We start from the raw sequence: 27,920 nt of genomic DNA, 5'->3' as shown, positions 1-27,920 counted from the left end.
TATTATACTTGTCTGCTGTCTGCAGTTAAAACTCGAAAATATGCTATTGAAATTAAACATAAATTACAGCTAACATCCCATCAGGTGTAACTTTTTATAGTCTACCTTATTCTAACGTTGCAAACAGTCACGACATGCATTTACCAAAACCCCGGTGGATGAGATTAACTTCGACCAAACCCCAAACCGCGAACGGATCAAAGAGCAGATAAAAAGAGACCGGGGTGTCCGACGACTGGAACTTCTCGAAAGCGAAAGTACGCGTGTGTACGTGCGTGCGTGCGTGCTCCTGTAAGTGTGTGTTAGCTCCGCCCACAGACGGTCGTCTCCTCGGTGACGTTTCAGGCAGAATGTCGCCAGCAGCAGCTCTCAGTTGTAGAAATGGCAGCGCTGAGACAGGAGCATCGGTATGGGCTCTCCTGTGCTAAAATCAACAAAAACACCCCGAATCAAACTCTGTACCACGTCAAGCTCACTGACACCGCCATCCGGACCCTCGAAGCCTACCAGAACTTGAAGGTAAGACAATTTATCAGGTTCACCAACTTTGGAGTTTGTGTGTCTTTTTTCCTCTCTATATTTTCTTGTTTTTGAATCGCCTCCCAACTCCGGGACCTGCATGAAAATAAGACAGTTCCTTATTTTAGGGAGAAAACTGTGAAGTTTGCCCACTTATCCCGATTACAGACGGTTCAAATGCTGTCGACAAAAGCGTTTTGGTAGATAATTGTGTACTGCGCTACTTTCTTCTGGCTGTGTTACAGTAAAAGGCAGGCTGAGCATGATTTATTGTGATTATAACAAGCAAATCATTTCACTCTGGTGACTGAATTTTCCTGTAATCCGAGAAATTTGTTTTGTTTTGAACAGAAAATGAGAAGTTATCAAATCGTAATCTGCTTGAAAACCAAAAGGTATTAGATTTCTTTTATGACAAAGGTTTGTGGTTATCCCCTGGGCTTGTTTTCGCTGTTTTGTTTTCGTGTGTCAGTACACTAGATCTAAAAATATATGTACATTTAGATTATGGGAAAACGCAGGCGATTTCCTATAAACAAAATGTGGTTGGGGACTACTACCGTCCTCTGTTGGTATCATAAGTTCTGCTTTGCGTTTCCAAATGCGCACTACTTACTGTCCCTGCCGATCATTAAATGTTCTTTAAAAGGCTTTTTTCTCCCCCTGTCTATTCCGCTCTGATGAATAAATTAATGAACAAGCTATCAAGCAAATTATTCGACTGCTCCGAATCTGGAGACTGCTTTATTGTTTTTATGGTCCATTAGATTAGACCGGGATAATTTAGTCTGTCTAAATTGTCTTTCCCAGAGCAATGCTCGATAAGACAGTTAGTCCCAGTTATGACTGAAGTCATATTTGCTTAAATATATTTCTTGTTTGTTTGTTTCCTGTTTAACCATCAAAACAAGTCTATTTCCGGTCACGGACCATAAAAGACAACAGCCCAAAACTAACTCTGGATTTGGGACTCGGTGGATCAGCTGTGTAGTACGCATTGGGTCGGCGTGGCACGGTTTTGCAAGTTGTTGCTGTGCTCTTGTGTATTGTTTTTTGGCCTTTACACGCTTGGACGCCTGCCCATCTCCGGAGCTCATTGGTCTGTGAAGCAGAGTAAACTCCAGAGCTCATAGACCTGACAGCTTCTCCCAGGCCACAGCAGGCAGGCAGGCAGGAGAGGTTACTGCAAAAGTTTTCCAAGTCAGAGACCACCCATAGTAAATACGGTTTTAGACTGCTGGTCTCCCACCGAGCTGTGAAAGATGTTGTCCCAAGGAGCTGCAACCTGAGAGTTCCTGTTACTAGTTATGATTTATTTATGCTTTTCATACATGTGTTTTTATAAAGCACAAGCTAGAGAATGATTTTATTAAGGAAACTACAAAAGCTTATCAAATAAGGTCTGTAGCTGAAGATCTAATGCACTAAACCATTTTATAATGTTATAACAGTTTGTCACAACTGTTATAACATTATTGTAAAATCATAATTAACCAAAAACCAGCAGGTATTTAAGGAAACAAGGAAAACCACTGCTGCTTTCTGCTCAAAAATAAGAACAATTGCTTATTTTATGTTGATGAATTAATCTGCAGCTCTTTGTAATAGGTGCCATTTTAGCAAACAACAGTGGTTTTACTAAAGGTCAATAACATTTTTACTAATACTTCAAGTTACAAATCAGTAACAACTTTATGTTTTCCCAAGTTGTAATAAATTCCTTTAGTTTTATTTAAATGTGACGAGCCGTCACTAAACACCCATTAGTCTTCGTTTTCCAATAAGCCGTCATGTTTGCAGTTGTTAATAAATGTGATTTAAATGCCACTGCGGTAGAACAATAAACATCAGTCAGAGGGCTTTTCCTCGACCTGGCAACCCCCTCAAAGAAATCTTGCTAATTAATAAATAAACAGTCTGTTGACATTTGTAAAACCACTAGTTACGTGTTATAAAAGCACTTCAATTAACCAATTATTTCAATTCTGTCAAACAGCGACTCTTTTAGTGAGTAAATGATCAAATCTGGACCTTTAACAAGTTAGATTTAGCCTTACGGCTGTGTTATGTGCTTTAATATTTATTATTCCATTCAATATTAAAAGCTAATGGATTATGAAGAAAATTACAACAATACTCAATAGCGAAGACATTTCTCAAAGCTGTTAATAATAAATTACGAGCCCTGTCAATCACAGGCAAAGCTGTGTTTCGTGGATAACAGTCTCCAGCTATTTACTGGGAGTCGTGTCGACTCAAAAGCAGGCTTCATTTTTAAAGGGATTTTTCAAATATTTCTTTATCATTTAGCTGGGAGAGAAACAATATTGTGTTCAGGAGCTTAAGCCAGGTTTCACTGTGGTCTTGGAGACCAGTACAGTATTTCCAGCACAGTGCAGGCTTGTAAAAGTGCTTTTTTTTTCAAAGACATATAATTGGTTTCAGAGCGTACTTTGTCTTTCCTCTGGGATCTGCTTTTTAGCCTTTTATTCATTTAGAGGGGAAATCAGCCGAAACGCACACCCGCGCACAAACGCGCTCGGCCAGCCGACTGACATGAGCACAGTTTTTTGAAGGATATGGAACGATTAACGCTCACATTACTCTCCTCTGATTAAAGCAAGAAGCATCTGAGCAGCTGGGAGTGATGGCAACATTTTAGTGTTTTAAGTTCCCTAATCCAAGCGGCAGTTATCTAGAAACAATGGCGGTATTTCTTTACTCATAATGCATGAGCTGTTGATTCAATCACTGACCAGTGTCTCCTTTTCTCTCTCTCTCCTCAGGCATCACTATCAAATCAGCCAGCAATTTGCTTCAAGGGGAGCCAAGGGGTAAGATGTTTTGCATACTCTCCCGCTGATGTCTGAGAACCTGAACGCTCTAATTACTTCTGATTTGTTGTGGAGCACGCTTATGACAGTTCCTCTGGAAGATGTCTTATATGATTCTTAAGAACACATCGTTGAAGAGGTGGTGATTTTCCAAATGTTTGGATGACTTTATTGTCATAGGTCGATGGGTTTTGCTGCCTTGAATTGTTTTATGAAGAAAATAACAGCAGTCAGTGCACCTAGTTTGAGGGAAAGGTGTCAGTCATTTTCCAAGTCACAATAAGTTGTGTCAACTGTTTCTTTCTCTAAACGTATATGTACAGAAATCAGATACATATCATGGCTTGGTGCTGAAAGTAAGAGGCCATTCCTGTGAAGTGACTGTATAGAAAGATGCCTGTGTCCGGCTAGATTAGCCCGGCCAGTATTACACCCTCCCGAGCTCTGCCTGCTAGGCCTCTACACATTTACCACACAATCAGCCCTGTCTAAAAGGAGCTGTTCTAATCCCCATAAGAGCCGATTGCATTGACGAAAGTGACTTTGCTCTGTACACAAATGCTAGCCCTGTGTGCTCACATGGGCCCTAAGACAGGGTGTGCTACACCCCGAGGCTGCTAGCCAGGTTACTGGGTCAGGCTTGTAACTGGGGAGGCTTTGTTTTTGGAGGGGGGAGGAGGAAGGGGAGTTGGCAAACCCCAGGGAGCCCCCCATGTCTCTACGCCTGTTGTCTCTGCGCAGACATGAAAGATCTGACGAGCAGGGGTGGTAAACAAGTGGAGGAATTTTTACCCAAGAAAATGTGCAAAATATGTTCAAAGTGCAAATGATGAATGTAAACATGTAAAGGAACATCTGTAAAGCCAGCAGCAGATTAACCAGCTTATTGCATCTTTCTGTGTAGCAATGTTAAGTGAGTGCAATTTAAGTGTGCTTTAATCACTGAATAGGATTTGGTGATTATATCTTGGCTGGCACATTACATATTCAAATTGCTTTGCGGAATTCAAGCATGGGCTCCCTCCCCCTCCGACAATAGTCCCAGAGCTGGACGATTGGGCATTAATGAGGTAGCGGCAGCCATTGGTGGTGGGGGAGGCCATATTAAGCCGTTAGTGGGGGGAGGATGCTGGTTAACATGGCAGTCTGGCACATAACAGACCAAGAGGACATCCAGTATCTGTGTCGGTTGGAGGGTTTCACCATCACAGATGTAGACGTTCCCCTTATCTTTCCACTTGCTAACTGTTAGCTGGATCACATCCTTTTCCCCAAAAGCAACATGAGGTCCAAGAGGTCATGCGTCTGCTGACAGCTGCCAACTGTAGAGCTTGATCACAAAAGCCACGACTGCCTTCTTTCTGATGTTTGTCCTTGCTGGCTCATGTCACGTTTCCTGTAAAAAGGGCACTTCCAGGGCCGCAGAAACCAGAAGAATTCTCCAAATCACCGTCCTGGCGTCAGTCCAGGGCTGCGTGGTATCAGGGGCCAGGGTTCCTATCAAGAAATAGCACGCTGAGGTTTTCGGCTGCTTTTCCCTCTGTCCCTGCGGCATTCTGCCCTACTATTGTAAATTGTCTGCCAAGCTTGTAATCATGCAATGAAAGACACAACAGGACTCTGAATCTGGTGTTCAAGGCAACTATGAAACACAAATTACTATAAAAAAACAGGAGAATCTAGCTAACCCCTGCTTTTACTTGTTTAATTTGGACAAACAGATTTAAAACTGCATGTTGTTGGAGGAAAGGAAAGTGAGTGAGTTTGATCAATGACAATACTTTGGGAGCAGTGAGTGGAAAACGGTAAAAAAAAAAAAAAAGGAAAAACAGCATATTTTGATGAATCAATAAGAACATTGTAGAAGAGAGTTTGAAAAGAAACATTCTGGATTCCTTAAAAGTCATCACTAGGATTAAGGAATATATTCGGAGCTGGTCTGGGTTCCCATGGTCTGGAATTTCACATCCCAGTGCTTATTTTCCTGTGCTACTGGCAATGCTGCCTGCTTGTTGGCATGACGTATATCCATTTAGTAAGAAAAGAACCTGGCCTTTGTTTTATTTAATACATGCTAAAGTCTACTGATAGGTAAAGGTTAGCTGCTTGTTAATTAAATGCGCGCACCTTCATGTTTTCATACATTTATAAGAAATCTCAGTTATTATCCTGCAAAGCTGTAGTGTAGAGTTGTTCGATGTTATACCGCAGCACTGAAAAAAGGCTTGATGAGTCTAATACGTCTGTTGTTGCCATTTCGTTTAAACGCGTGTGCGATGTGCCGTGTCAGCTGTGACGTCGGTTTTATTACCTTTGCAGTGCATAAACGGTCAACTGGAGTTGCCAGAGTAATTGTTTTTGTTTATGGCTCTGTTTTCATGTGCACAGCTGTCACGTACAGACAGTGGCGCTGGATGAGAGGGAATGCAGAGGCGCTCTTAAGATATCCTCACGACGACTGCGTGTGAAGGCAGAGCTAGCTTCCTCCCTCCCGCCTGTCCTCTTGATTATTGTGCCATTTCACCCCATGCCTTGGCTGAATCCTTGCAAGACCATCAGGGCCTCTATCTCACACATGGCTGCTCTGACTCTATTCCCCTGTCACCGCACCACTTTGCCTCGCCTCGCGTTCATACTGCAAATAAGCTCTTCCACTGTGGGAGAGTGTATGTGTGCATGCACACCACACATCCTTTTTTTTCTTTTCGCTCCCCCCTTTTTTTCTGGGACCTAATTAGAATAACAATAACAGGAATGTGGTTGAGAGCTGTCCTCTCCCAGTGGCAAAGCGGTGAGAGGGAGAGTTGTCCCACGTGTTTCTGAAAGGGCACACGCCGCTCTATTCATCCAGATGTGTTAAGCGAAGCAAAAGTCCCTCTGTTCTCTGCCCGTTTGAGGCCCACTGTGTTTGTGCAGATGCAGTTGGGATTTTTAGATCATACAGTATATTTTAGAACAAGCCCCATGAGATCCTAGGGTTAAAGAGGACTTTTTTTTAGTTAGCTTCTCTGTCATTACTGTATTCTTTGGCTTCTTTTGAAGAACACCGGTGTTTTAAGCTTACAAGAGTGATGAAAAGATGAATCAGTGGCTCAAGCTGGACAGGCAATAAGGTGGCAACGTGCAAGTGAGTCAAACAGAATTTTCAGGATTAGAAACACAAATAGTTTTGCATTCGTGTTGCGTCTTTATGCAGTTCATTTACGTTCCAAAGAGGCAAGTGCCTTGTTAGGAAACTCAGAAATAACGCATGACTCCACTGAAACAGATTTGCAGATTTAGATTTTATTTGTTGTTAAATTATGCTCCATATCCCCAAAGTGAACAAGTAAAGCCTTCAACCATAAATTATTAACAAAAATATCTGCAAGGCACCAGAAACTGAGACGTGGTTCCACAAAGAAATTCATCAGATTATGTGACTGTTTTCCGGGATGATTTGCGCTGTAGGTCATGCTGCATGCCACCAGAATCAAGGTTCTTAAAGTGGCTTAAGTCAGAAGTATGAACCTGTATGGTGATAATTCCAGTTCTTGCAAAATGACAGCCCTGCAGCTCATCTCTTTTGAAAGTTTTGGAGATATTTAATGTTTATTTGCTCGTTTTACCTCATTTTCAAGGCAGGGAATTGTTATAGGATTACCAGTCCAGTAATGGGAGTGTAAGCAGAGTGATTGCAGTGGATTGTTGGATTATAAGGGGAACACATTTGCAGAATAACACAATCTGCATGTGTGTAGTAGATTTTATTTATTTATTTGGGAAGTTTACATATTGTGTTGAGAGAAAACAGCAGCCTAGCTCTTCTACATTTGAAGGCTATTAAGTGTCGTCTCCATCCCTCTGTGTGTGAAGAGGAAGGCACCTAAAAGAAGGGGTGGGGGTGTCAGGGGTGCTGAGATAGGGAGCGTTTGTTGAGGATGACAGATTAGCTTCAGCTTCTTGGAAAAAGACTGATTCTGCTTGGCATAACAGGCAGTACCTTGGGGGTTGCTCGACAGTTGCCCATCCCCATATCCCCACAACAACTCCCGTCAGTCCCCACCCCCGCTTCTTTTGCTTTTCCTGTATCTACCAACCCCCCTCGATGAATAGATCCTCAAGCATCACCGCCACATCCATCCACCCTCACTGAAAGCTCAGTTCACACTGTAAGAGGTCTAAATGAATCTTTGAGGGTATGTAATTTTGATTTTAATAACTGTCACAGTGGATATGTTGCTCACACTGTAACAAATGATTGTTAATAACAAATTCCTCTCCTTTGTTTTATTATTACTGTCAATCTTAAGTTACATTCATATATTAAACTGTATTTAAAAAAAAAAAAGAAACGTAACCAGTACACTAATTCCAGTCAGGATCCATCCCCCTCTTCTACTGAGATACACATTCCTAAAGGAAGACTATTTAGGGCCATCCTTCATGCACTGGCTCTACTGGGAGTCAACGCCACCCCCATCCCTTCCACGCACACACCCAAACCCCCAATCCCTCCCTTTACCACCCAACAACACACACAGCCACACGTCCCTGCTGTTCATGAATAATCCAGGCGGCCCGACAGGCCCTTGCACTCAGCTTTGTGGGGGAAGAAGCTAGAACAAAAGATGGGCAGCTCACAGAGCAGCTATGGCTGAGTAGGCTCAGATGAGAAGACAATGGTTACTAGTGTCAGTACAGACAGGGGCAGGAGGCAGAGGCTTCAGAGTAAATCACATATCCAGGCGCCTGCTCAGTGCCACCATGCCAAATACCAGAGCTGGGAACCTTGGCCTCCTCGCATTCGTCTGCAGAGCAAAGAAAAGAAAGAAAGAGAGGAAAAACTATCCTCTCATCTTTTTCTGCAGATGTTTGGCTTGCGCGTAGCACAGAGGTGGGCAAACGTAGATCTCATTAATGATCCCTTTCCCCCCCTCGCTCTTGTCACACAAAGACAGGGTTAAGAACTCTGTTTAACCTCATCAAAGATGAGCAGTTTAAACATGCTCGAGGAGTTACAGATGAAGTTTTACAAGGACATCACCATCGGTGCCCTTTGTCCTTGTTCAACTGCTGAGACCCCTGCCAAGGTTTTCTGTTCCAGTCCAGTTCACACCTTAAAACAGCTTGAAAGTATTTGACATCTCCGCACACAGGGCCTGGAGTAGCAGATGTGTCTGGGCTACAGCCACAGAGGCAGTTATTGTACTAGCCCGTGCGCTCGATGGGGGGGCCGCACTGACAAGGTGCTATGGCTCGCCTTTTTGTTGCTCGAACTGTAACTGTCCTCCAGCTAAACTTTTACTCTCGCCATAATAATGAGAAGCAGTGCTGCACACAGCTCTCACCGCTGTGTGCTTCTTAATATTAAGCTGCTCAAATATATTAAACTGACACGTGTTAATAGCACGCTCTGATCATAGTAATACCCGATTAAGCTTTTCTCTGATTAATTAATCGTCAGATTAAAGGACTCGACAATCATAATTGGAATACTGTAGCACATAAGCAATTTAATGAATTCTTTGCCACGTTCTGAACCGGACAAGTAACCCTGAATTAATAGTTATCTCCATAATTATGAACTTTTTACAGCAGGAATCAAGACAGAAGTCAGAAAATATTCAAATGGCATTCAACAGCGCATTTTTAATAATTCAATTGACATATTTTCCTAACACAACTAAACCCCCTAGAATAAAATGTTTAGAGATAGTTTGTCACTAGTACTGAACTAAAATGAAAAGTCATTAGCAGCAAGCACACGAAGAAGTAAATATTGTTTCAGTGACCTCTGGGTAATGGAGCTGCGTTTTTCTTTGATGTTAGCTACTCATTTATCTCTGAGTTAGTAGCTGCATATAAAAGCTGTGTGTGGATCTTCTATAATTAATTTCCAATTACACTCTTTTTTTTGATTGGATAGTTTGTTTTCTTTTTGTTTGTATTTTTGTTTGTTCAGCGTTGAGCGTTGAGCTCTGACTGATAATAGCCTCTCTGTTGACATTCCACCGAAACAGTCAAATATTTGACCTCTCTCCTTCCGTGTGACCCGTCAGGGTGTGAAGGTTCCTCTGCCTAAAAAAGACAAAAAGACAACACACACACACACACACACACACTGGCGGCCTCAGGGGATCAGGCCAAAGCTCCATATGTGTATGACTCAGCGTCTCTATGTAAATCTACACCTACTACGTGACTGACAGCAGCCTTGGGATAACAGACCTGTTGGTGCAAGTTCTATCCTTGAGTTACCACATCAAAAGTCCACTTGACTGTGATAATTAGTGTATTCTGCAGCATTTAAAATTATAAACAGATAAACCTGTATTTGCTGATACTTCAGCACTACTAGTTGCTGTTGGTATAAAGCAAAAAAGTAGCAATTTAACCAGGTAACAAGTCAGAGAAAAATGTTATTTAGTGCTCTAAGCTTTTACAAGATAACATACAAAAAACTTATTGTTCAAACAATCAATTTTGGTAAGAAAGTAGCAGCAGTGTTGTTCTAGTCATTTTTGAGCAGTTAAAGAAATAATATTAGGCATATGTTTGTGCACTTTCCTTCTGAGACTTGTTCAAACTCAGGAGGCACCAAAGACGCAGATACGTGATTAGCTGTAAAGGACAAGTGCCTGCAGATGTGTCTACAAAATAACAGACAGTGACTCCTAAATTCTTCAAGTAAATGACTCGCATTTTTAGGTTCAGTGCGACTTACCCTTACTGAGCGCTTCATCATGATCTGTCGCGGCCTCGCAAACCTTATTTTCCGAAATGTAAAAAAAAAGGGTTAAAATAAAAGGGTGGTTGAATTTCTGCACTAAAATTGTAGTTCTTGGTTTCTGTTTTTTATTCACAGAAGTGCAAGACAATTATTTAGTTGGACATATTCCACATTGAAAATATCCATGATATCACTCACTAGCTACAAAAAGCTGTTGGACTTAAAATGTTAAATGAAAAATTGTAATATTTTTCCAAATGCTCTGCTTGAATAAACAAATAAACAAATAAATTGATATTCAAGCTTGCATTAATCTTGCATACTCAGTGATATTCTTCAGATCTCCTACTTTCTCAAAGCAAAGAGGAAGTGTCATCAAGCCTCTACAAGTTAACTGATACCAGCTAACCTTTTCTCATGATTAACTGTTTCCTGTCTGATATAGGTTGATAGCTTTTCTTGGAATTATGAGACCGTGGGTCATGTGATAGTTCCACAATTACTGCTGATTAGCTATAGATACATTATCTCTCTTTTCTTTTCTGAGCTTTATTGCTAACGTAGGCAAGCTACTTGGTGTAGCTGTAGCTTCATATATATTCTAAGGTATGAGTGTCACCGGTCTTCTTAGTTGATAATTTAAGAAAGCAAGTAAGCACAGTATAAAACATCTGTGTCACTATGTGCTTGGTCATAGGGGATTATTGGGTTGCTGTTTCTGTCTCTAATGTTGTATGAGCTTTACCTTACAATACAAACCTTACAATTAGGTTGATGTTTGTTGTAAATTTGTGATATTTAAATAAACTGAGCTATGGTTATTGTTCAGGCTTTATAGTCGTCTGGCGCTTTAAAGTTTGTTATCCTGCGGCTACGTAGAAAGGCTCTCCTCGAGAAGTCAGGAAGTGGGAACTAATGGGTTAAAAGACATATGGTTATGAAGCTTGAAAAGGAAGCTGTGAATGAAATGGGGGGCGACCTCTAAACAGTCTGACCTAAGTGACATTGATTAGAATTAGAATGTGAAGTGTGCAAGGTGGCACCGATGGGGGTGACAGGCAGATCTAATGCATGGCTGGAGGGGCTCATAGTGACTGAAAAAGGGGACGTGGTGGCAGTATTGCAATGCTAAATGTGCAAGTGCAACCTCACTTTATCCCAAAGCCTTTGTTTAGCCGTACCCTGATTTTAAAAACAAATTTGCGACTTTTGTTGACTTATAATTTTGGTCGTGGCAGCCACTACTTTACTCTTTGGTCCCGAGGACGTGCCTCGCCTCTTATGCCTGCTCACTTTGATGCTTTTCTGGCTGATCATTTCTAATTACTGTTAAAGGGGGGGGGGGGAAGCAAAGCCGACATATGCAGGGCTCTGCTTTACCTCTTCATGTTAACGGTCAGACATAAATAGGTCAAAATTAATGGTCAGCTGTGAGTCTCAACTGTCCCCGGCCTTGTGTGTTGCTTTGCGTTTTGTGTTGACATGGGTGCGCATGAGGGAAAGCTGGGGGCAGATGGGGGGTGGGGTGAATGGCATGCCTTGGGTTTTTAGAAAAGGAGGAGGGGTGTGGAGGAGAAGAGCTGTTCATTGGCTCCCTGCTGCAAAAAAAGTGCTTATGGCTTTGCTGCATGACTGGGCATTTGTGACAGCTATAGTCCTGCCAGCCACATCTGCCAGGGGGACAGCGCTCTCAGCTCAGTCAGCTCATCATCAATCAATCATGAACGGTAACTAAAGAAGTCCATCTGACTGACATTTGTTTTTTCTTGAGACTTGTGCTTAAAGAAACTACTGCATGCTTTGGCCTGAGGAGTTTTACTGGATCTGCCATTGAAGAGGCAAAAAAAACAACAACATTTAGTCCTACTCATCAGTGAACACGTACTCGTGTTTGCAAAGCATGGGCAATAATCACGGGCTTCATCTGAATCTAGGACAGTCTATCAACAAAAGTGCCAAACTGCCCATTTTCAGGCTGAAACACAGCTGCAGGCAGTGTAGCAGAGAGCCACTACCCAGTGTGCTTTAAAGGACATATTACCTGTTGGTTAATGACTTTCTAAGTTGAACTATCCTTTCAGTGGAAGTGGGTTTTCAGGTCATTTTATGTAACAGGCTTCTAAAAGTAATAGACTTCAACCTGCTGGCTTGTTTTGTTGGAACAGAGCCGTGGACAGTCTGTGACAGAAGAGGTTATCGCCGGAGTGAAAAGGTTGTCCACTGTGCTTTTGTTATGTTGTGCCTCGCGAACAGGCTCTTCTTGTGACTACTTAAAGGTCATCATACGTGACCTGGGAGGCCTCTTGTTATGGGCCGCAAACAAAAGATTATTTAGGTGTCACTGAGATCAGGAAAATAAACCCCAAAGTTTGTAAGTTTGGCTGCTTTACTTTGGGTAGTGTTTTTGAGATAACACTGAATGAGTTGAGGCTATATCTGGGGGAGATAAAACATGGTCGTTGCATAACACGGCTCTTAAATTAGCAATGCTAGCACACGCAAACACACACACACACTCAAGCATGTCAGAGAACACTGTCGAACTGTTAATGATTACCAAGGACCGGCTTTTAAACGTTTGATCATAAGCATTTCTTTACTCTGTAAATCAATGTTTTTTAAAACTCATGGTTTTTGTTTCTTTTGTCTCGGATAGTACGTAAAGATCCCCGCACCGACCCCCGAGTCTCCAGATGGATTCAGAGTCTTCTCATTTTACCTATCCAGTGACAGCAAAGACAAGCCTCAGTCCAGCTTCGACTGCATTCATCAGTATGTCTCAGGGTAAGGAACACACACATAACTCTTTCCAGAGTCGACCACGAATGGAATTTGTAGTAAATTTGCTACCAGAGTGAGACCGCAGGACCAGGCCAAACAGTGGCCTCTCTCTTTGGTAATAGTACCACAACAGGCAGAGAATCACCGTCAGGCTCTATTCAACTACAAAAATACCCAGAGGCTGTCGTGCCACCATGACCTCAAAGGTGTGACCACACGTAACTGAAAACAGAGAAGTAGTGTTTATGCTTTGCCGGGTTAAAGGGTTTGTTAAAAGGTTACATTAGAGCAGCTTGTTAGAAATACAGTCATTAAGCCTTCATAATATTTGTTATAAAGAATTTAACTTGGTAACCGGACCAGATTTGGCACAGAGTCATGGAGGAACAATGACAGGATTTTTTTTCCTTTCAGTTGTTCATTTGATGTTTTGCTAAAATGAATGGATGGGATATAAGTGACAAATGAATGACACATGGAATTTAATCAAAGATATCAGCTCTATGTTTTTATGTCTTACCAAATGTCAAATGTAAACATTGGTGCGTGGATAGATCCATACAGTTTCAATAGAGAGAGCATAAGGGAACAAAGGGTTGGCAGTATGTTTGTTTGCAATAGTATTTGCGACTTTATTGTAGTCAAACAAGTTGGTGAGCCAGCGATGGGGTTATCTGTCTCTTTGTCATGTTATTTTGAATACTTGCTGGGAAGCTTTAATTGCACTCAAGGTGGCATAGCAAGTTTAATGTTATCTTTATTTGTCTGCCACGCTCCGCGAGGGTAAAGAAGAAGAAGGTGTACTTTATTGGTCCCCGTGGGGAAAATCCCTCTCTGCATTTAACCCATTCACTCAGTGAAGCAGTGGGCAGCCACTGGGCGCCCGGGGAGCAGTGTGTAGGGACGGTACCTTGCTCAGGGGTACCTCAGGGTAGCTGTTCAGGGGAATCGAACCCCCGACCTTCCGATCATGGGGCCACCACTCTACCTACTGAGCTATCCCTGCCCCAGGGATAGCAGGATGTGCACGGTGAAACAGACACAAGAGAAAGATATACATCACTAAATATACATATGTACAAAAGCAATGATTCACTGTCTCTTTATCTGACTAAGGAATGGTGTTTATATGTGATGCGGCGCGGGAAAACCCGGCCAAAGCACAGGCCGTGCACAAAAACAGCCGCACAATGACTGCTGTTTGTTGACTCAGCTTCACCGCGTGCACTCTCTCAAATATCTCCAAGAAACATATCTCCAAAAAATGTAGTTTATCGAACAGCTTGTGATGGATAAACCACAAATAAACAAACATCTCGTCTGTGTGTGCCTCCCTCATTGATGCCTCATTCATTGATGCTGGCAACTTTTCCGTCTTTAGCTAGTGGTGATATTACTCTGTGGATTGCAATTGATGATTTCTTGTAATCCTAGAGGAGTTGATCATTTACAAATGTGCTACAAGTAAGTGTTTAGGTATTTTTATCGTTACTAAAACACTGTAATTCAAATAACAGACATGTGTTCAAGTTAAAACTGTAGAAAGTAAACAAAGGTAGGTAATTGAAATCAGGTTTTTTGCACAGTAGTCTAGAATTTATCACATTTTAGGAAACATAAAAAAGTTTTAAAAAATGGAAAATATTGGTCTTATTTTGGTATTTTCCAGCACCTAATGGTGTCTGAAAAAAATGCTGGGTGACAGTTAGAATTCCTAATTCTCCCTCCCTCTTTACACAGGGAGGGCAGGGATCACCTGGAGGGCCAGGGGAGCATTCAGGACAAGATCACAGTCTGCGCCACAGACGACTCTTATCAGACGACCCGAGAGCGCATGTCTCAGGTGGAGAAGGACATCTGGAGCCGGTCAGCAATTGAGATCAAGCCAGGCCCAAGTACGTTTCTTACAATACGTGCGTCGATATTTTCTTGTGTCTTCCAACTTCATTTTACACAGCAGCCTTCAGGCATTTAGGAATCAAGGACAGATAACTGGAATTTTTTTATGTTCCCGAAAAGCCTTGAAACCACCACCTTTTAATATTTAATCCTTCTGATAATTACCATATGGTGCTATCACATAATAAAGTTATCACATAATTGATCAAAGTGCCGTGTTGCAGTTACTCATGTGAAAGCAGAACCTTTTTCTTCTTCTTGCTTTCATTCTGACATAATTGCTCAGGCACTTTGCCAGTTTCCCTGCCAGCATCATTAATGTGATTGAGTTTGCACAAAGTATGCGCTAACAGGTCTCATGCTGGTGAAGTTGTCTAAAATGTAATTACACAAATTGAAACGTTAGTCATTTTATAAATTTCCTAGATATTTACACACACAACCTGTAGTGATCTGTGCCTGACTCCTGACTGAGGCCTGGTGGCATTCAAGCCCAGCGTTAGCTTAGGTTATGATTTGAGGCTTTTACGTGTGTATTCAGATAATAAATGTCAAAAACCACTGGAGACATCCTGGTGCAGTTACAGAATATCCAGTTTCAGTTAAACATGTCTTTTCATGTACCGTCTCCTGGACACTCCTGCAGAGAGGGAAAGAAATGGATCGCAGTATGCACTGCATGCAGTTGAGACTGCACAATTATTTTGCAGTAACTTGCTGTCTTTTTATGGTACAGTAATGTTACACTGTACAGGGAAAAAAAAGAGTCTATACATCAACTCCTAAATGCAGGCTACAATAGAAAAATGTACATAATTTGGACTGTATTGTATGATTTAATCTTTGGTTATGTTCAGTAGTACACACATTTTGGTGCTTGGAAGCTTAAAAAAGTCTTAAAAGAAAAATAAATTGAGCCATTTCCTGCATACAATTCCATCTCAGGCTGTTTGGTAATTGTGCGGAAATACACCCGCACTACTGCAAAGCGTGTAAACTCTAGTAGGTCACAATGGAAAGTCAGCAAAGCTTCCTTGAGAATCTTAAAACTTCCCCGAAGCGCTGCTTTAATTTATTGCTGTGAAACAATGGCTCTAGTCGCTGCTTGCTGGAAAGTTGCACTACAGGTTGTTTCAGAGCAGGGTGGATATTTGCCTAAAATTGACACGACATGGGTAAATTGTTGGAACAAGCTTGTGCAAGAAGCATGAAATACTGTATACTGCCAAAACTGCAAATTACTGTTAGAGTGTAAATATTAGCAGTTTTCACATTATCACTGTGCTGTAAAGCATCATCTGTACATACAGCACAGTCTGCCACACTGTCCCCGTGAAAGCACTGTTAGTGTTTGACCTACAGCAACCTCAAAGCATGTGTTACAGCTATAATGAGATTACAGTCTGTAGATATCCATAAGCACTGCCTGCCTCGGTCCAACTGAGAAAGGTTCTCTCTGTTAGTTGCTTTAGTTTAAACGCTCTCCTGTTTACACGGCAGCTAAGCGTGCTATCTAACCCACTCACTGTTTTCCACTCTAAAGAACACTGCCTCTGCATATGTGCAGAGAGCGCAGTGTTTAAATTATTTACACGTTAAAACTTTTTTTCCCGATTAGGATGAGAGCGTTGCAAGTCGTGCATGTGCTTCGTTTGCGTTACACTTAAGGGGACTGGCGACACTTACTCCCTCGCAGGTTGGTCTTTCAAAACCAGGTTGTATTTGAATATCTGGCCTGAGGACTGGATTAGCCCCAACATGTTGGCTGCGCTATTACAGGATACTGTGAATCCTGTTATCAGATCAGTTATAATCTGTAAGTTTTGTACAGGGTAGCGACTGTATTGCCTTTCATCAGCCTGAGATTATTACACCGATAACCTTTTAATTTCCTATCTCTAATCAAAGTAAGCTGCTTTGTTTTGACTTTAGGCAAGTGTGTGAAGGTCCAGCGGAAACAAGGTCTGGTGTCAAGCTCAGATAGCAACAACAAGCACTCCCCCAACAACAAGAGGAGCCTGGTTCCCAGCCCTGTGGCACACCGGCCTTTGAGGGATCGCATCATTCATCTGTTGGCCTTAAAGCCCTACAGGAAACCCGAGCTGCTGCTGTGGCTGGATAGGGAGCGGGCAACTCCAAAGGACAAGGCTGACCTGACCTCAGTACTGGAAGAGGTGAGATATCTGGTAAAATGCTATGTAAACACCTTGCCCACTAATGAGAAATTTCCTCAAATGCAACAAGTAAAAAAAAAATTCAGGTGAATACAAACCAGGCTGCTTTTTTTCCTATCAGGTTAAAGACTGACCATGCAAACATAAATAAAACAACTAAGCTGCAGTGCCTCTTCACCTCACTGTACAATACCTTGTGCAATACTTTTTGTAAATAGTCAACAGTGCAATAGACTCAATACTTGAAATGTGCAATTCACTTGTATTTTTATTTTTTATTCCTATTTATTCTATTTATCCCCTTTGTATATTTTATTTATATTTGTCTCTGTATTTATATATGTGTGTATGTGTGTGTGTGTGTGTGTGTATATATACACTCAACAAAAATATAAACGCAACACCTTTGTTACTGCTCCCATTCCCCATGGGATGGACGTAGAGACCTAAAATTCATTCCAGATACACAATATAACCATCCCTCCCAAACAGTGGTCACAAATCAGTCCAAATGTGTGGTAGTGGGCACATCTGCTATATTGAGATAATCCATCCCACCTCACAGGTGTGCCACATCAGGATGCTGATCTGACATCATGAGTAGTGCACAGGTGTACCTCAGACTGCCCACAACAAAAGGCCACCCTGGAATGTGCAGTTTTGTCTCACAGCAAAATGCCAAAGATGCCACAAGCAATGAGGGAGCGTGCAATTGGCATGCTGACAGCAGGAATGTCAACCAGATCTGTCGCCCGTGCATTGAATGTTCATTTCTCAACCATAAGCCGTCTCCACAGGCGTTTCAGAGAATATGGCAGCACATCCAACCGGCCTCACAACCGCAGACCTCGTGTAACCACACCAGCCTAGGACCTCCACATCCAGCAGGTTCACCTCCAAGATCGTCTGAGACCAGCCACCCAGACAGCTGCTGGAACAATTGGTTTGCACAACCAAACAATTTCTGCACAAACTGTCAGAAACCGTCTCAGGGACGCTCAACTGCATGCCCGTCGTCCTCATCGGGGTCTTGACCTGACTCCAGCTCGTCGCCGTAACAGACTTGTGTGGGCAAATGCTCACATTCGATGGCGTCTGGCACGTTGGAGAGGTGTGCGCTTCACGGATGAATCATGGTTCACATTGTTCAGGGCAGATGGCAGCTGAGAATGTCCCAGTTCTTGCATGGCCAGCATACTCACCGGACATGTCACCCATTGAGCATGTTCGGGATGTGCTTGACCGGCGTATACGACAGCGTGTACCAGTTCCCACGAATATCCAACAACCTCGCACAGCCATTGAAGTGGAGTGGACCAACATTCCACAGGCCACAATTGACAATCTGATAGACTCCATGCGACGATGTGTTGCACTGCATGAGGCAAATGGTGGTCACACCAGATACTGACCGGTTCTGGGTCCCCAGACCCCCAATAGCGCAAAAAACTGCACATTCCAGGGTGGCCTTTTGTTGTGGGCAGTCTGAGGTACACCTGTGCACTACTCATGATGTCAGATCAGCATCCTGATGTGGCACACCTGTGAGGTGGGATGGATTATCTCAATATAGCAGATGTGCCCACTACCACACATTTGGACTGATTTGTGACCACTGTTTGGGAGGGATGGTTATATTGTGTATCTGGAATGAATTTTAGGTCTCTACGTCCATCCCATGGGGAATGGGAGCAGTAACAAAGGTGTTGCGTTTATATTTTTGTTGAGTGTATATAACAATTCTGTAACTGTAACTTCGGTCGTTGCTGTGCTTTTTTTGGAAGTCGAATTTCCCAGAGGAACCCACCCGAGGGATTAATAAAGTTCTATCTTATCTTATCTTATCTAAAAGCCCAACATGCAATTTACTAGTAAACTACTATTTATACACCCGCTATAACTAGCTTAGTGTTATGCAGCTAAAAACTGTGCTTGAAAAAAAAAAGAAAGTGACGTCAGTTTAGTTTCTTTCAGGCATATTTCCTGTGCTCACAATGTTTGAGTGTCCCACTGCAATCATCGAGACTGTGCCGCCGCTGGTAGCTGTAATTAGGGCTCTGCTTTAATTATCTCTGGACGAGAAGATTGTGTTTTGACAGGAAGGGGGGGGGCGTGTTGTCTCCAGCTGGGATCTGACTACTTTCAAAATTGAAAGTGGTTGGTTTGGGCAGATTTGTATCAGCGGGATTAGGGTTAAACTGTTTATCAGACACAGGTAGTTTTTGTTTTTACTTACACATAAAGCCAAACGCAGCTGGATCTATTTTATTTTTACACTCAATCTCTTTTTTCCTGTGGATTGACTGAAATCTTTGGGGGTTTTCAGGTTGCTAAACTGAGCCCTAAAGACCACAGCTACTCTCTGAAGGATGAGCTCTACAGACACGTCCAGAGAGAATGGCCTGGATATCTAGAAGAGGAGAAGCAGCTCATCCACCGACTCTTGATCAGGTGAGAATTAAGTTTTCAGGTATTTTTTCCATTGAGAGACTTTAAAAAGCAAAATGTTTTAGAAAACCAACAACTGGTTAGCTTAAGACTTGAAACAGGGTAAACAACCAGCTCAGCTCAGCGTAAAGATAAAATATCCACCCACTGGCATCTCACAAATTAATATATTATTCCTTTTTTTATAAAAAAACTGGGGCGCTGGAAGGAGATTATCCTAAACTAACCGCCTGCTGGGTTTAGTCCATTATCACACGAATATAAGTGTCTGACTGGCAGCATAAAATGAAGCATATGTCCATTACCCCAAGTTCTTTTTTAGATTTTCAGAGACTTCTCGTAGGCAGATAAGGCTAGAAGAAAGCGATAGATGCTTTGTGACAGTGCTGGCGTTAACACCGAAAGGCCAATGGATTGATGTAGAAGTCTGCTGTGATCATTTTGAAAGAGGAGCTACTAAATGAGCTACTTCTCCGCACTGATGAATCGCTTAATGGACACATCAAAGCGCAGAAAAATATTCCCTGCGCCGTGTTGCCAAATGGCATTAGCATGGAGCGCTCAGAGTTGCAAGGCTGAGCTGTTGATGGTGAGCTTCCACCCCTCGTGCATTTCCTCAGCCTGCCAGCCAACATGCAGGCCATGTGCTTCATGAGAATTTTGGAAGAAGTGCTGTTGTCTGATTGCACAATCTCCCTTGTTTTTTTCACCACCCCCACTGAGTGTAAAAGTCTTACAATTGTAGTCATCGAATGATTCGCCAAGTGTGATAAAGCTGTGACGCTGTGCACATACTGTAAACTGTGCAAACTGTACGCTTCTTCCTTGTAGTTTATCCGTGCATTGGGGAAGGTCCTTGCTGTGAAGGCTTTCTTACTACTCTCATGTACCTCTTGATGTTAATCTGTTCTGAACTGCACTGCGCATTAATGAAGAGGTTTGAAACCACTGGGGGAAGTGACTTTATGCAGTGGCATCTGTTTGAGGAAGGAGCTGTAGGAAGCAGATTACCAGAAAATAGTGTTTACCCTTACAGAGGTTAAATCAGCTGCTATTGTTCTTACACCGGCCTGTGTTTTGTCTTTGTGGTTGCCCCCTTGTGGATTTCATCACCGAAGACACGAACTGTGCCACAGAAACGTGCAAAAAGCAAAACGAGGAGGGAGAAAAATGCAGTTTTGTAAGGTTGATGATTAGAGCTTCTCTGAAAAGGCTGTCATCTCCACATCAAAGTAAATGATAATTTCTCATGTGCTTGCTCAGGAATCTGCCAAAGAAAACGTTGTGACTTATATACTGGCTCTTCCTGTTTAGCTTCACAGGCAATTTACCTTGAAGCTGCTGTCCAACTGAAGGTGCTGTGTTCTCAATCTTTCCTCAGGAAGCTTCAGCCACTCCACAGCAGCCAGCTGAAGAGTCCCCAGTCCAACCATTCATTCCACAAAACCCCCGGGGATTCTCCTTCACAGCTCAGTCCTGCCAAAACTCTCTCTGTGGTAATTCAACGTAATTTTTTCCCCCCCTGTTGCTTCTGTCTTATTAGACTAAGAATAGACAGGGAATTTCCTCTTATGCAGATTGACAGTACACCGTGTAAACATGGATATTGTTTGACATTTAGGGAAATGCATATTTCCATATCGCTCTGGGCATATGGAAAAATTGACACCAGTCTTGTATCCTCTATGTTAAATAAGGGAAAAGTTAGCCTTCAAGGTTTTATGCTCTTCTTTTGTGTTCTTTAAAAAGTTGTTCATGCTGTTGTTTCTTCTTTAACTTTGCAGTTTTGTTTACTTAAACTTAACCAAACTGCAGCTGAAAGCTCCTTTCTCCTTCAAGACCTTGACAGCGAACTTCTCCCTTTAGCACATGTAGCTGGATCTGGGTAGATTAACATGTTTATGTGCCAGATTGTTTCCTGGCAAGGAGCAATTGTTAACAACCAGACTCCACCAAGTAACTAGTCTCGGCAGAGAAAACATCAAACAACATGTTTCTCACATAAGCAGCCTTCAACCCATCCACAGTGAATCTAAAATTAAACAAATTTAATGTGTGAATTTATGCTATTAAGATGATTTTGTTCCCTTTGAGCCAGAGCCTGACTGTAATCGTCACATATTGTGGAATTTTTGCAAAAGTGCTGCTTGCTGTAGCTTTTTATTGATGTAAAGGCATTTGAAATGGGCCAATCTTTGAATTAAAATGAATTCAAAAAACAGCAACCATAAAGTAAGAAGAATATTTCTGATCATACTTTGCAAACTCGTGTTTTCTTTTCCCCCAGAAACGCCCATCAGCTTTGGACCCATCCAACATTCAAACCCCCAAAAGACAAAGGCTATTAGACAAGTGCCAGCCTCTGCAGTCGCCCTCCCATGCTGACTTTGGCACCAATGGGGCTCGTAGCTCCTCTAGTCATGGAAACTCTAGCGGACACATTAAAACAGAGTTTGACAAAACCAACAATCATCTTCAGGGGAGCCCAAACGGTCTGTACTCGCCACACAAACTCAGCGGGTCATCCACGGTTCCCAAAGCGGAGAGGACTGAAGCAGCTCCGACTGCACCCACCGCCAAGCCTCCGCACACTGAAACCTCCATGTGCAATGACCAGCAGTTCACCAACAGCCAACATAAAAAGAAAAGATCCAAAAAACACAAAGACAAAGAAAGAGAACGCCTGAAAGCAGACTGGATAGAAACTAGCCCAGACCTGAAGCAGAATCAAGAAAATCTCCAAGGTAAAGAGCAATAAAACTATAAAATGTCATGTTATTGTCACCCTCCGCGTTTCCTATTGTTCAGCCACCAATCATTATAGTCTTATTACTCCTGTCCCTGCCGATCTGCACTGGTTGCCTGTCAAATATCGTATTCAATTTAAAATTTTGTTGTTTACTTTTAAAATTACTAACAACACTGCACCCAGCTACCTTAAGGACCTTTTAAACCCTTATGCTCCTGCCAGGGCTTTAAGGTCATCGTCACAGTTACTGCTGGCTCAGCCCAGATCTCGACTTAAGACTAGAGGTGATCGATCGTTTGCTCTTGTTGCACCTGTGCTTTGGAACAATCTCCCGATTGGCATCCGGGCATCTGATTCTATTCATTCTTTTAAATCACAGCTTAAAACATATCTTTTTAAACTTGCCTTCTCCACCTTTTAATTGCTGTTTTGTTTGTTTGTTTGTTTGGTTGCTGTGACCTATTGACCTCTTGTATTAATTCCCTCCTATCTTTCTATTGGTGCTTTTTATTATGGTGGTACAGCTTTTATCTTGCTATTACCCATGTGCTGTAGTCATTCTTATTGGTAGCTTTTATCTATGAACATAACTCCTTATTTTTTTTTTTTATCCGTTATCAATGTTTGAACCTTTTATTGTTTTATGTAAAGCACTTTGGTATGCCCAAGGCTTTTAAATGTGCTCTATAAATAAAGATTGTTGTTGTTGTTGTTATTTGTGCAGGCCACGAAACCCTTCAGCTGTTAGAATTTCTATATTTTATATATGTTGTTTCTGGAAGACCACAAGGAGAAATCGATATATTTTTCTCAATTTTAATGATTTTAGATGAGCGGTTAAAACTCGCACACTGTCACCCTGTCTTTAGCCTGTTGATGATTGACTGTGGAACAGCTGTGTGACCTACGGTCGAGCGAGTCAGCAGGCAGCGGTTGCCTCCTACTCGGGGCTGCTGGCGTCACCGCTTGCCTCGGCTCGGAAATCTTATCAGACACAGAGATAAATGAGTCCGTCAGCCTTGATATGATGGCCACATTATCACATTTGCATTGGCAGTGCGCTTTAACCTTTTTTCGATGTGTGTGTTTTTCCTATCTACAGGCCATGAGGGAGAGAAAACACCTGTTAGCTGTGGCACAGCAGAGGATCTGCCTGATTATTTAACGTAAGATTGAATATGTTCTGTGTCCGGCTTTGTTATTTATGTCATATTACCAGATTTAGAAGAGATTCATCTCTCACTGAGGTGTTTAGGTTTCAGAGTCTGGCTGACTGTTGAAGTTCAGCTTCAAAATATTTATATATAGTGAAAAAAATGCACATCTAAATAACATGCCACAAAGCTTCCCTGACAATTACTTTAAAAAAAAGCTTTTTATTCGTACATCTGGTCAACATATTAGGCTGTAATCAGTTACATTTCGGGCCTTGAAATCTGCCAATGTGCAGTGCCACCTACTGGAAACACAGGAAACGATGGCTCTGCTTCTTGGCTTTTAAAAAAAAATGTCAATGTTTTCCTCTCTTTCTTTCCTTTTCTTTAGAAAATACAGCATCATAACTGCGCTGGAGCAGCGTCAGAAGTATAATGAGGACTTCTGCGCCGAGTACGATGAATACAGAGCTCTTCATGACCGGATTGGGGCTATAACAGAGATGTTTGTTCAGTTGGGCTCAAAGATCAACACTCTCTCTCCAGGAACACAAGAGTACAAGGTACTGTCCGGTTTTGGAGGCTACTCTAGCTGCTCCGTTTCTTGTAAATCACCGCAATAGAAAACAGATCAGATCATATGGCACACTAACACCTTTTCTTATATTTGCTTTTTCAGCTTATGGAGGAACAAATACTACAGAAGTATCGCAAGTACAAAAAAGTAAGACTTATTGCTGTTTTTTTTATCTAAACACTTTTATTCAGTGGTGTGCAAGAACCACAAAAACATATTCTGGTTTTAAAAGAGTTATCTCAAGACATCATCTAAGATATGTTAGCCACGTTATCTTCATATCAAACCATTCCTTTTTTTTATTGCTGATATGCATCGATGGCTCTTTTTAAAAATTCTTTATCTACTGATAATCAGAGATAAGCAAAGATAAGCATCTTCTCATAAAATCAGGTTGAAGCCAACAACATCTAACTGGACTCTCTTCCTCTTTCTTTCAGAAGTTTCCTGGGTATCGGGAAGAGAAAAAGCGATGCGAGTACCTCCATAAGAAACTGTCGCATATCAAAGGCCTGATCACAGAATACGACAGAGCGCAGGGACTCTTGTAGTGATCGGCCTCGGCCCTTCGGCAGGGTGTAATACGACTGGACCAAAAGACTCCTAACGGACCCAAAGACTGCCCGGATGGGTCCTGAAGCCGCTGAGACACTATTCACTTTACTCCTTGGTCTTGATGTAATCGAGGAGCGAGGTTCTTTTATTCTTTTTCTTTTTTTTCCCAAAAAGCGGGCCGAGACCACGGACTCATGATCCGATGTTACCCTTCGACACCATCTGGTTTACAGCTGTGATTGCCGCTGGATTCTTTCTGCTGTAAAACGTGACACGGTGAAAGCCAATGGGTGTGATCATTCCAGCCTAAAAATTCTCCTTTATCCCATCTGAACTAAAAAAAAACCTTAAAAAAAGTGTTGATTTTTAAGTATTAAAAGTGATGGTACAATCAGTCCTAGAGGGGAAACAAATGCTACTAAAGTCTTTATATTTAAAAATAGAGAAATTTATGCGCTTTTTGCTGATAGAAAGTCAAATGATGATTGATCAGTCAATGATCAGATCCCATATTGACAGCGATAGGACCGTGCCATGAACAGTTTCTCTCTTTAGACTAGATCATAATTTACTAATTAATTTATATTTCATTACGACGAGACAACAACAACACAAGACACCTTTTCTGCAGGATTGAGACCCTGAAAAGTCGATTTCTCTTTAAAATCTGCTTCTTTAGGCTTTTTCAATGATGGATTTTGTCCTGTAGCTTTCTGCTAGCGTACTGTTTCATTTCTGAGAAATGTTGAAATGCCACAAAACGACTCCTCGCAGTGCTATAACGTTGGTTTTTCGAGAAAGTGCTTGTGCACAGTTTCTGTCACTTTCACCCACATGTAGCCTACAGTACCAAGAACTGCCTTTTAGTGTCTAGTGAGGAAAAAAACAACTATTGATTCAGAAATCTCTCCCAATTTATTTTGTGACAGGTTTACTGACATACATGAGCATGCTGTGTTTACACCTTGGTTATTTTAAAAAAAAAATGGGGTGAGAGCATAATTTACTTGAGTGGGTGTTACATTTTGATATTATTCTGCTGAATGCGACAGCAAAGCCTTTATAAATTTTACTGTGTAATTGTTAGCCCCACAGGGAGTATGGCACTGTAGGTCGCTCACTAAGTTCAAACCACTCTGGTTCGGCTGCGTGTAAGGAGCAGACTGACCTCTAGTGGCTGCTGGCGAGACTTTTAGATGTTTTCATTTAACCACCACCTGCCATTTTATTTCACCCGAATTAGCCTAAAGTGCAAATAAGCAGATCAGATTTCAGTATTCTCTGGACATTTGCATCAGTGTAGCTATACTAACAACAGTTGTCTTAAAGGTGGCTAAAAATGATAGAATGAAGCCAATATTTGCCTTGACATGTACATTATGTCTGACATTTCCACAATCCTGGTACCCCAGTTCTGAAATTGTCTCTGCTTAACCAGCTCAGACTGTTTCTGTAAATGTCTTTTTAGTTTGAAGGATAGCTCAGTTACTGGATAGGTGTTGTGCAGCAGTTGTCTTATCTGTGTTGTTTTTGTATTTTTAGCTTCATTTGTCGTTTCGTTATCTGTCAGATAATCACGTCCAATCCTAGCAAGCACCACTATCAGGAGGAATATTTGCAGAAATCATTGCAAAACCAAGGTCCTCTTGATTCTGTCAGTGCAAATAGACGGTGGGGTCTTTTTGCTATTTTGCAATCATCACTTTTTTGTTTCTTTTTAATTCATTCAGTACTCTGATATATTTGAAGGATTTTAGACTAGTAACATTTCCTCTGTCTCGGCACATATGAAAGTTTCCAAGAAAGATACATTTATCTGCACTGATGATTGGGGAAGGGGAAAATTGTAAGCCCAGGAAGCACCAGCTTTGAACATTCAGTATTACCAGAACTAGATTCCTTAAGCCCCAGTACACAGAAAAGGGATCATTTAGTTAATGTGCCTGGTTGGTTATCTTCTCAGGACCAGATCTCTTTAAGATTTACTGGTTTGAGCAACCAAGCAAATACGCGATAAACACCCGTAGCATTTGTGCTGGTACTAGAAAAAAGCAGCAGATGCTTCAGTGGTAATAAAACACAAGAGGCTCTTAAAAATACAAAACAGTTTATTTGTATTTGGCACAAGAAAGGTACTAAAATGTTTCTACTGTTGGCAGGATGGAGCACCAGCTAGATCACGAGAGTTTAAAGTCGCAATTTAACTATTTCTATTAAATGAAGGGCTTCACACTTACAAATAAGAACCTTTTACAATGATCAAATAAACCGTAAAAGAGGTGAAACTTCCTGGGCAAAATCACAGTATCATGAAGATAAATGTTCCATTTATTTAAATGTGTTTTTGGCAAACCACACCTTTGATTTTTTTTAAGGTGCTTTTCAAGTGCTGTCTGTTTTTTGTACTGTCACAGCTAACTACTAAAGGTGCCTTTCATTCAAAGAGCAGAGTGATTCTACATATAACCATCATCGGTATTCTGGAAAAAGGACACTTGGGGCTGCAGTATTTATAAATTTGTAGTTTAACACTGTGCCACTTTCAAAGTGCTTTTTTCATCTTTTTTTTTGATAAAGTTAATCTCAGATGCCTTTTGAAATGCGTAACTATTCCAGTTAGGACAAGCTGGATTTTTCCAAAATTATAGAAGCTGCTTGATATTTGCTCACATGTGCATTTGAAAGAACAGCCTGGACTTTTATGTTTTGGTTTTGATTCCAACCTGGCAACCCACTTCCACATATTATTTGGTATTGGTAAAAAAAAAAAAAAGCCATGATAAAATGTGAAATGACCCTTTTTTCGTCTTCTTCTTCTTCTTTTAGAAATCACTGCATTTGATCTAGCTAGGAGAGCAAATGTATTTATTATGTTGTGTTTGTTCTTTTATTGAATTCATCTCTGCATAGTTTGTTCATTCTTTACACAGCAAAACCCAAGTACGATGAAAGGGAAACAGGATATATTTTTGCAATTTTTGATTGTGGATGCGTTATCATGTCATCCTCTTGAGAAAAGCTTTCAAGAAAAATGTGTATTGTCTCGGTGAAATTGAAAAATAAAGGTCTTTTCAATTCAACAGTGCGTCATACTTCCTCAAGAGGGCAGTATTGCTCCATTTTTGAACAGTTTTTAAAGCGTCTGCTTTAAAAACAAAGCAGTACTGGGTTAGACGTATTTCTGTGAAGGTTGCAGTCATCCAGGTCATTGTAGTCTAAGGAGCTTGGAAAGAAAAGCGTCTGGACTTCTCTAAGTTTCTTGAAGACGTTCCATTTCTCATCCGAGAAGCTTCTTCAGTTCTAAGAGCAACTGTTGTAGAGTCCCAGATTTTAAGCCCTATTGATCCCCTACCTAATCACAGGAGCCAAGGTGTGAAAACGGGTGTAGGTCACAATCAGCCAAGGTTTCTGATGAACCCATAGTGAAACCTAGCCCCACCCTATCATGTGATATACTGATGTGAGTGGGCGTTAAGGCGTCTGGGAAGGGATCTCAAAACAGGATTATAGCTGGCAGA

The 27,920-nt window shown here is 41.6% G+C and overlaps 1 protein-coding gene across 1 annotated transcript; it reads left to right on the top strand.

Annotated features, from left to right (window-relative positions):
- The first annotated feature begins 378 nt into the window (after window positions 1-378).
- LOC146627855 (RNA polymerase II elongation factor ELL) lies at window positions 379-27,188 on the top strand. Its single transcript, XM_085359211.1, has 12 exons — window positions 379-519; window positions 3,306-3,353; window positions 12,722-12,849; window positions 14,587-14,741; window positions 16,678-16,919; window positions 19,246-19,370; window positions 20,749-20,863; window positions 21,655-22,111; window positions 23,219-23,282; window positions 23,662-23,833; window positions 23,950-23,994; window positions 24,288-27,188. Exons 1-12 carry the CDS (start codon window positions 382-384, stop codon window positions 24,396-24,398), a joined length of 1,800 nt encoding a protein of 599 aa, XP_085215337.1. The 5' UTR covers window positions 379-381; the 3' UTR covers window positions 24,399-27,188.
- The last annotated feature ends 732 nt before the right edge of the window (window positions 27,189-27,920 follow it).

Source organism: Diplotaxodon limnothrissa, linkage group LG7, assembly GCF_057381915.1.
Source record: "Diplotaxodon limnothrissa isolate DT_005_m linkage group LG7, D_limnothrissa_male_GT1.1, whole genome shotgun sequence".
NCBI lineage: Eukaryota > Metazoa > Chordata > Actinopteri > Cichliformes > Cichlidae > Diplotaxodon > Diplotaxodon limnothrissa.
The sequence above is the reverse complement of the archived record's forward strand: the minus strand, read 5'-3'. Positions and strand labels throughout refer to the sequence as shown.

Coding starts and splice junctions, on each gene's coding strand:
- LOC146627855 (XM_085359211.1), top strand. CDS start 382: ATGGCAGCGCTGAGACAGGAGCATCGGTATGGGCTCTCCTGTGCTAAA. Junction 3,354..12,721: donor GCTTCAAGGGGAGCCAAGGG/GTAAGATGTTTT, acceptor TGTCTCGGATAG/TACGTAAAGATCCCCGCACC. Junction 23,995..24,287: donor AGTATCGCAAGTACAAAAAA/GTAAGACTTATT, acceptor TCTTTCTTTCAG/AAGTTTCCTGGGTATCGGGA.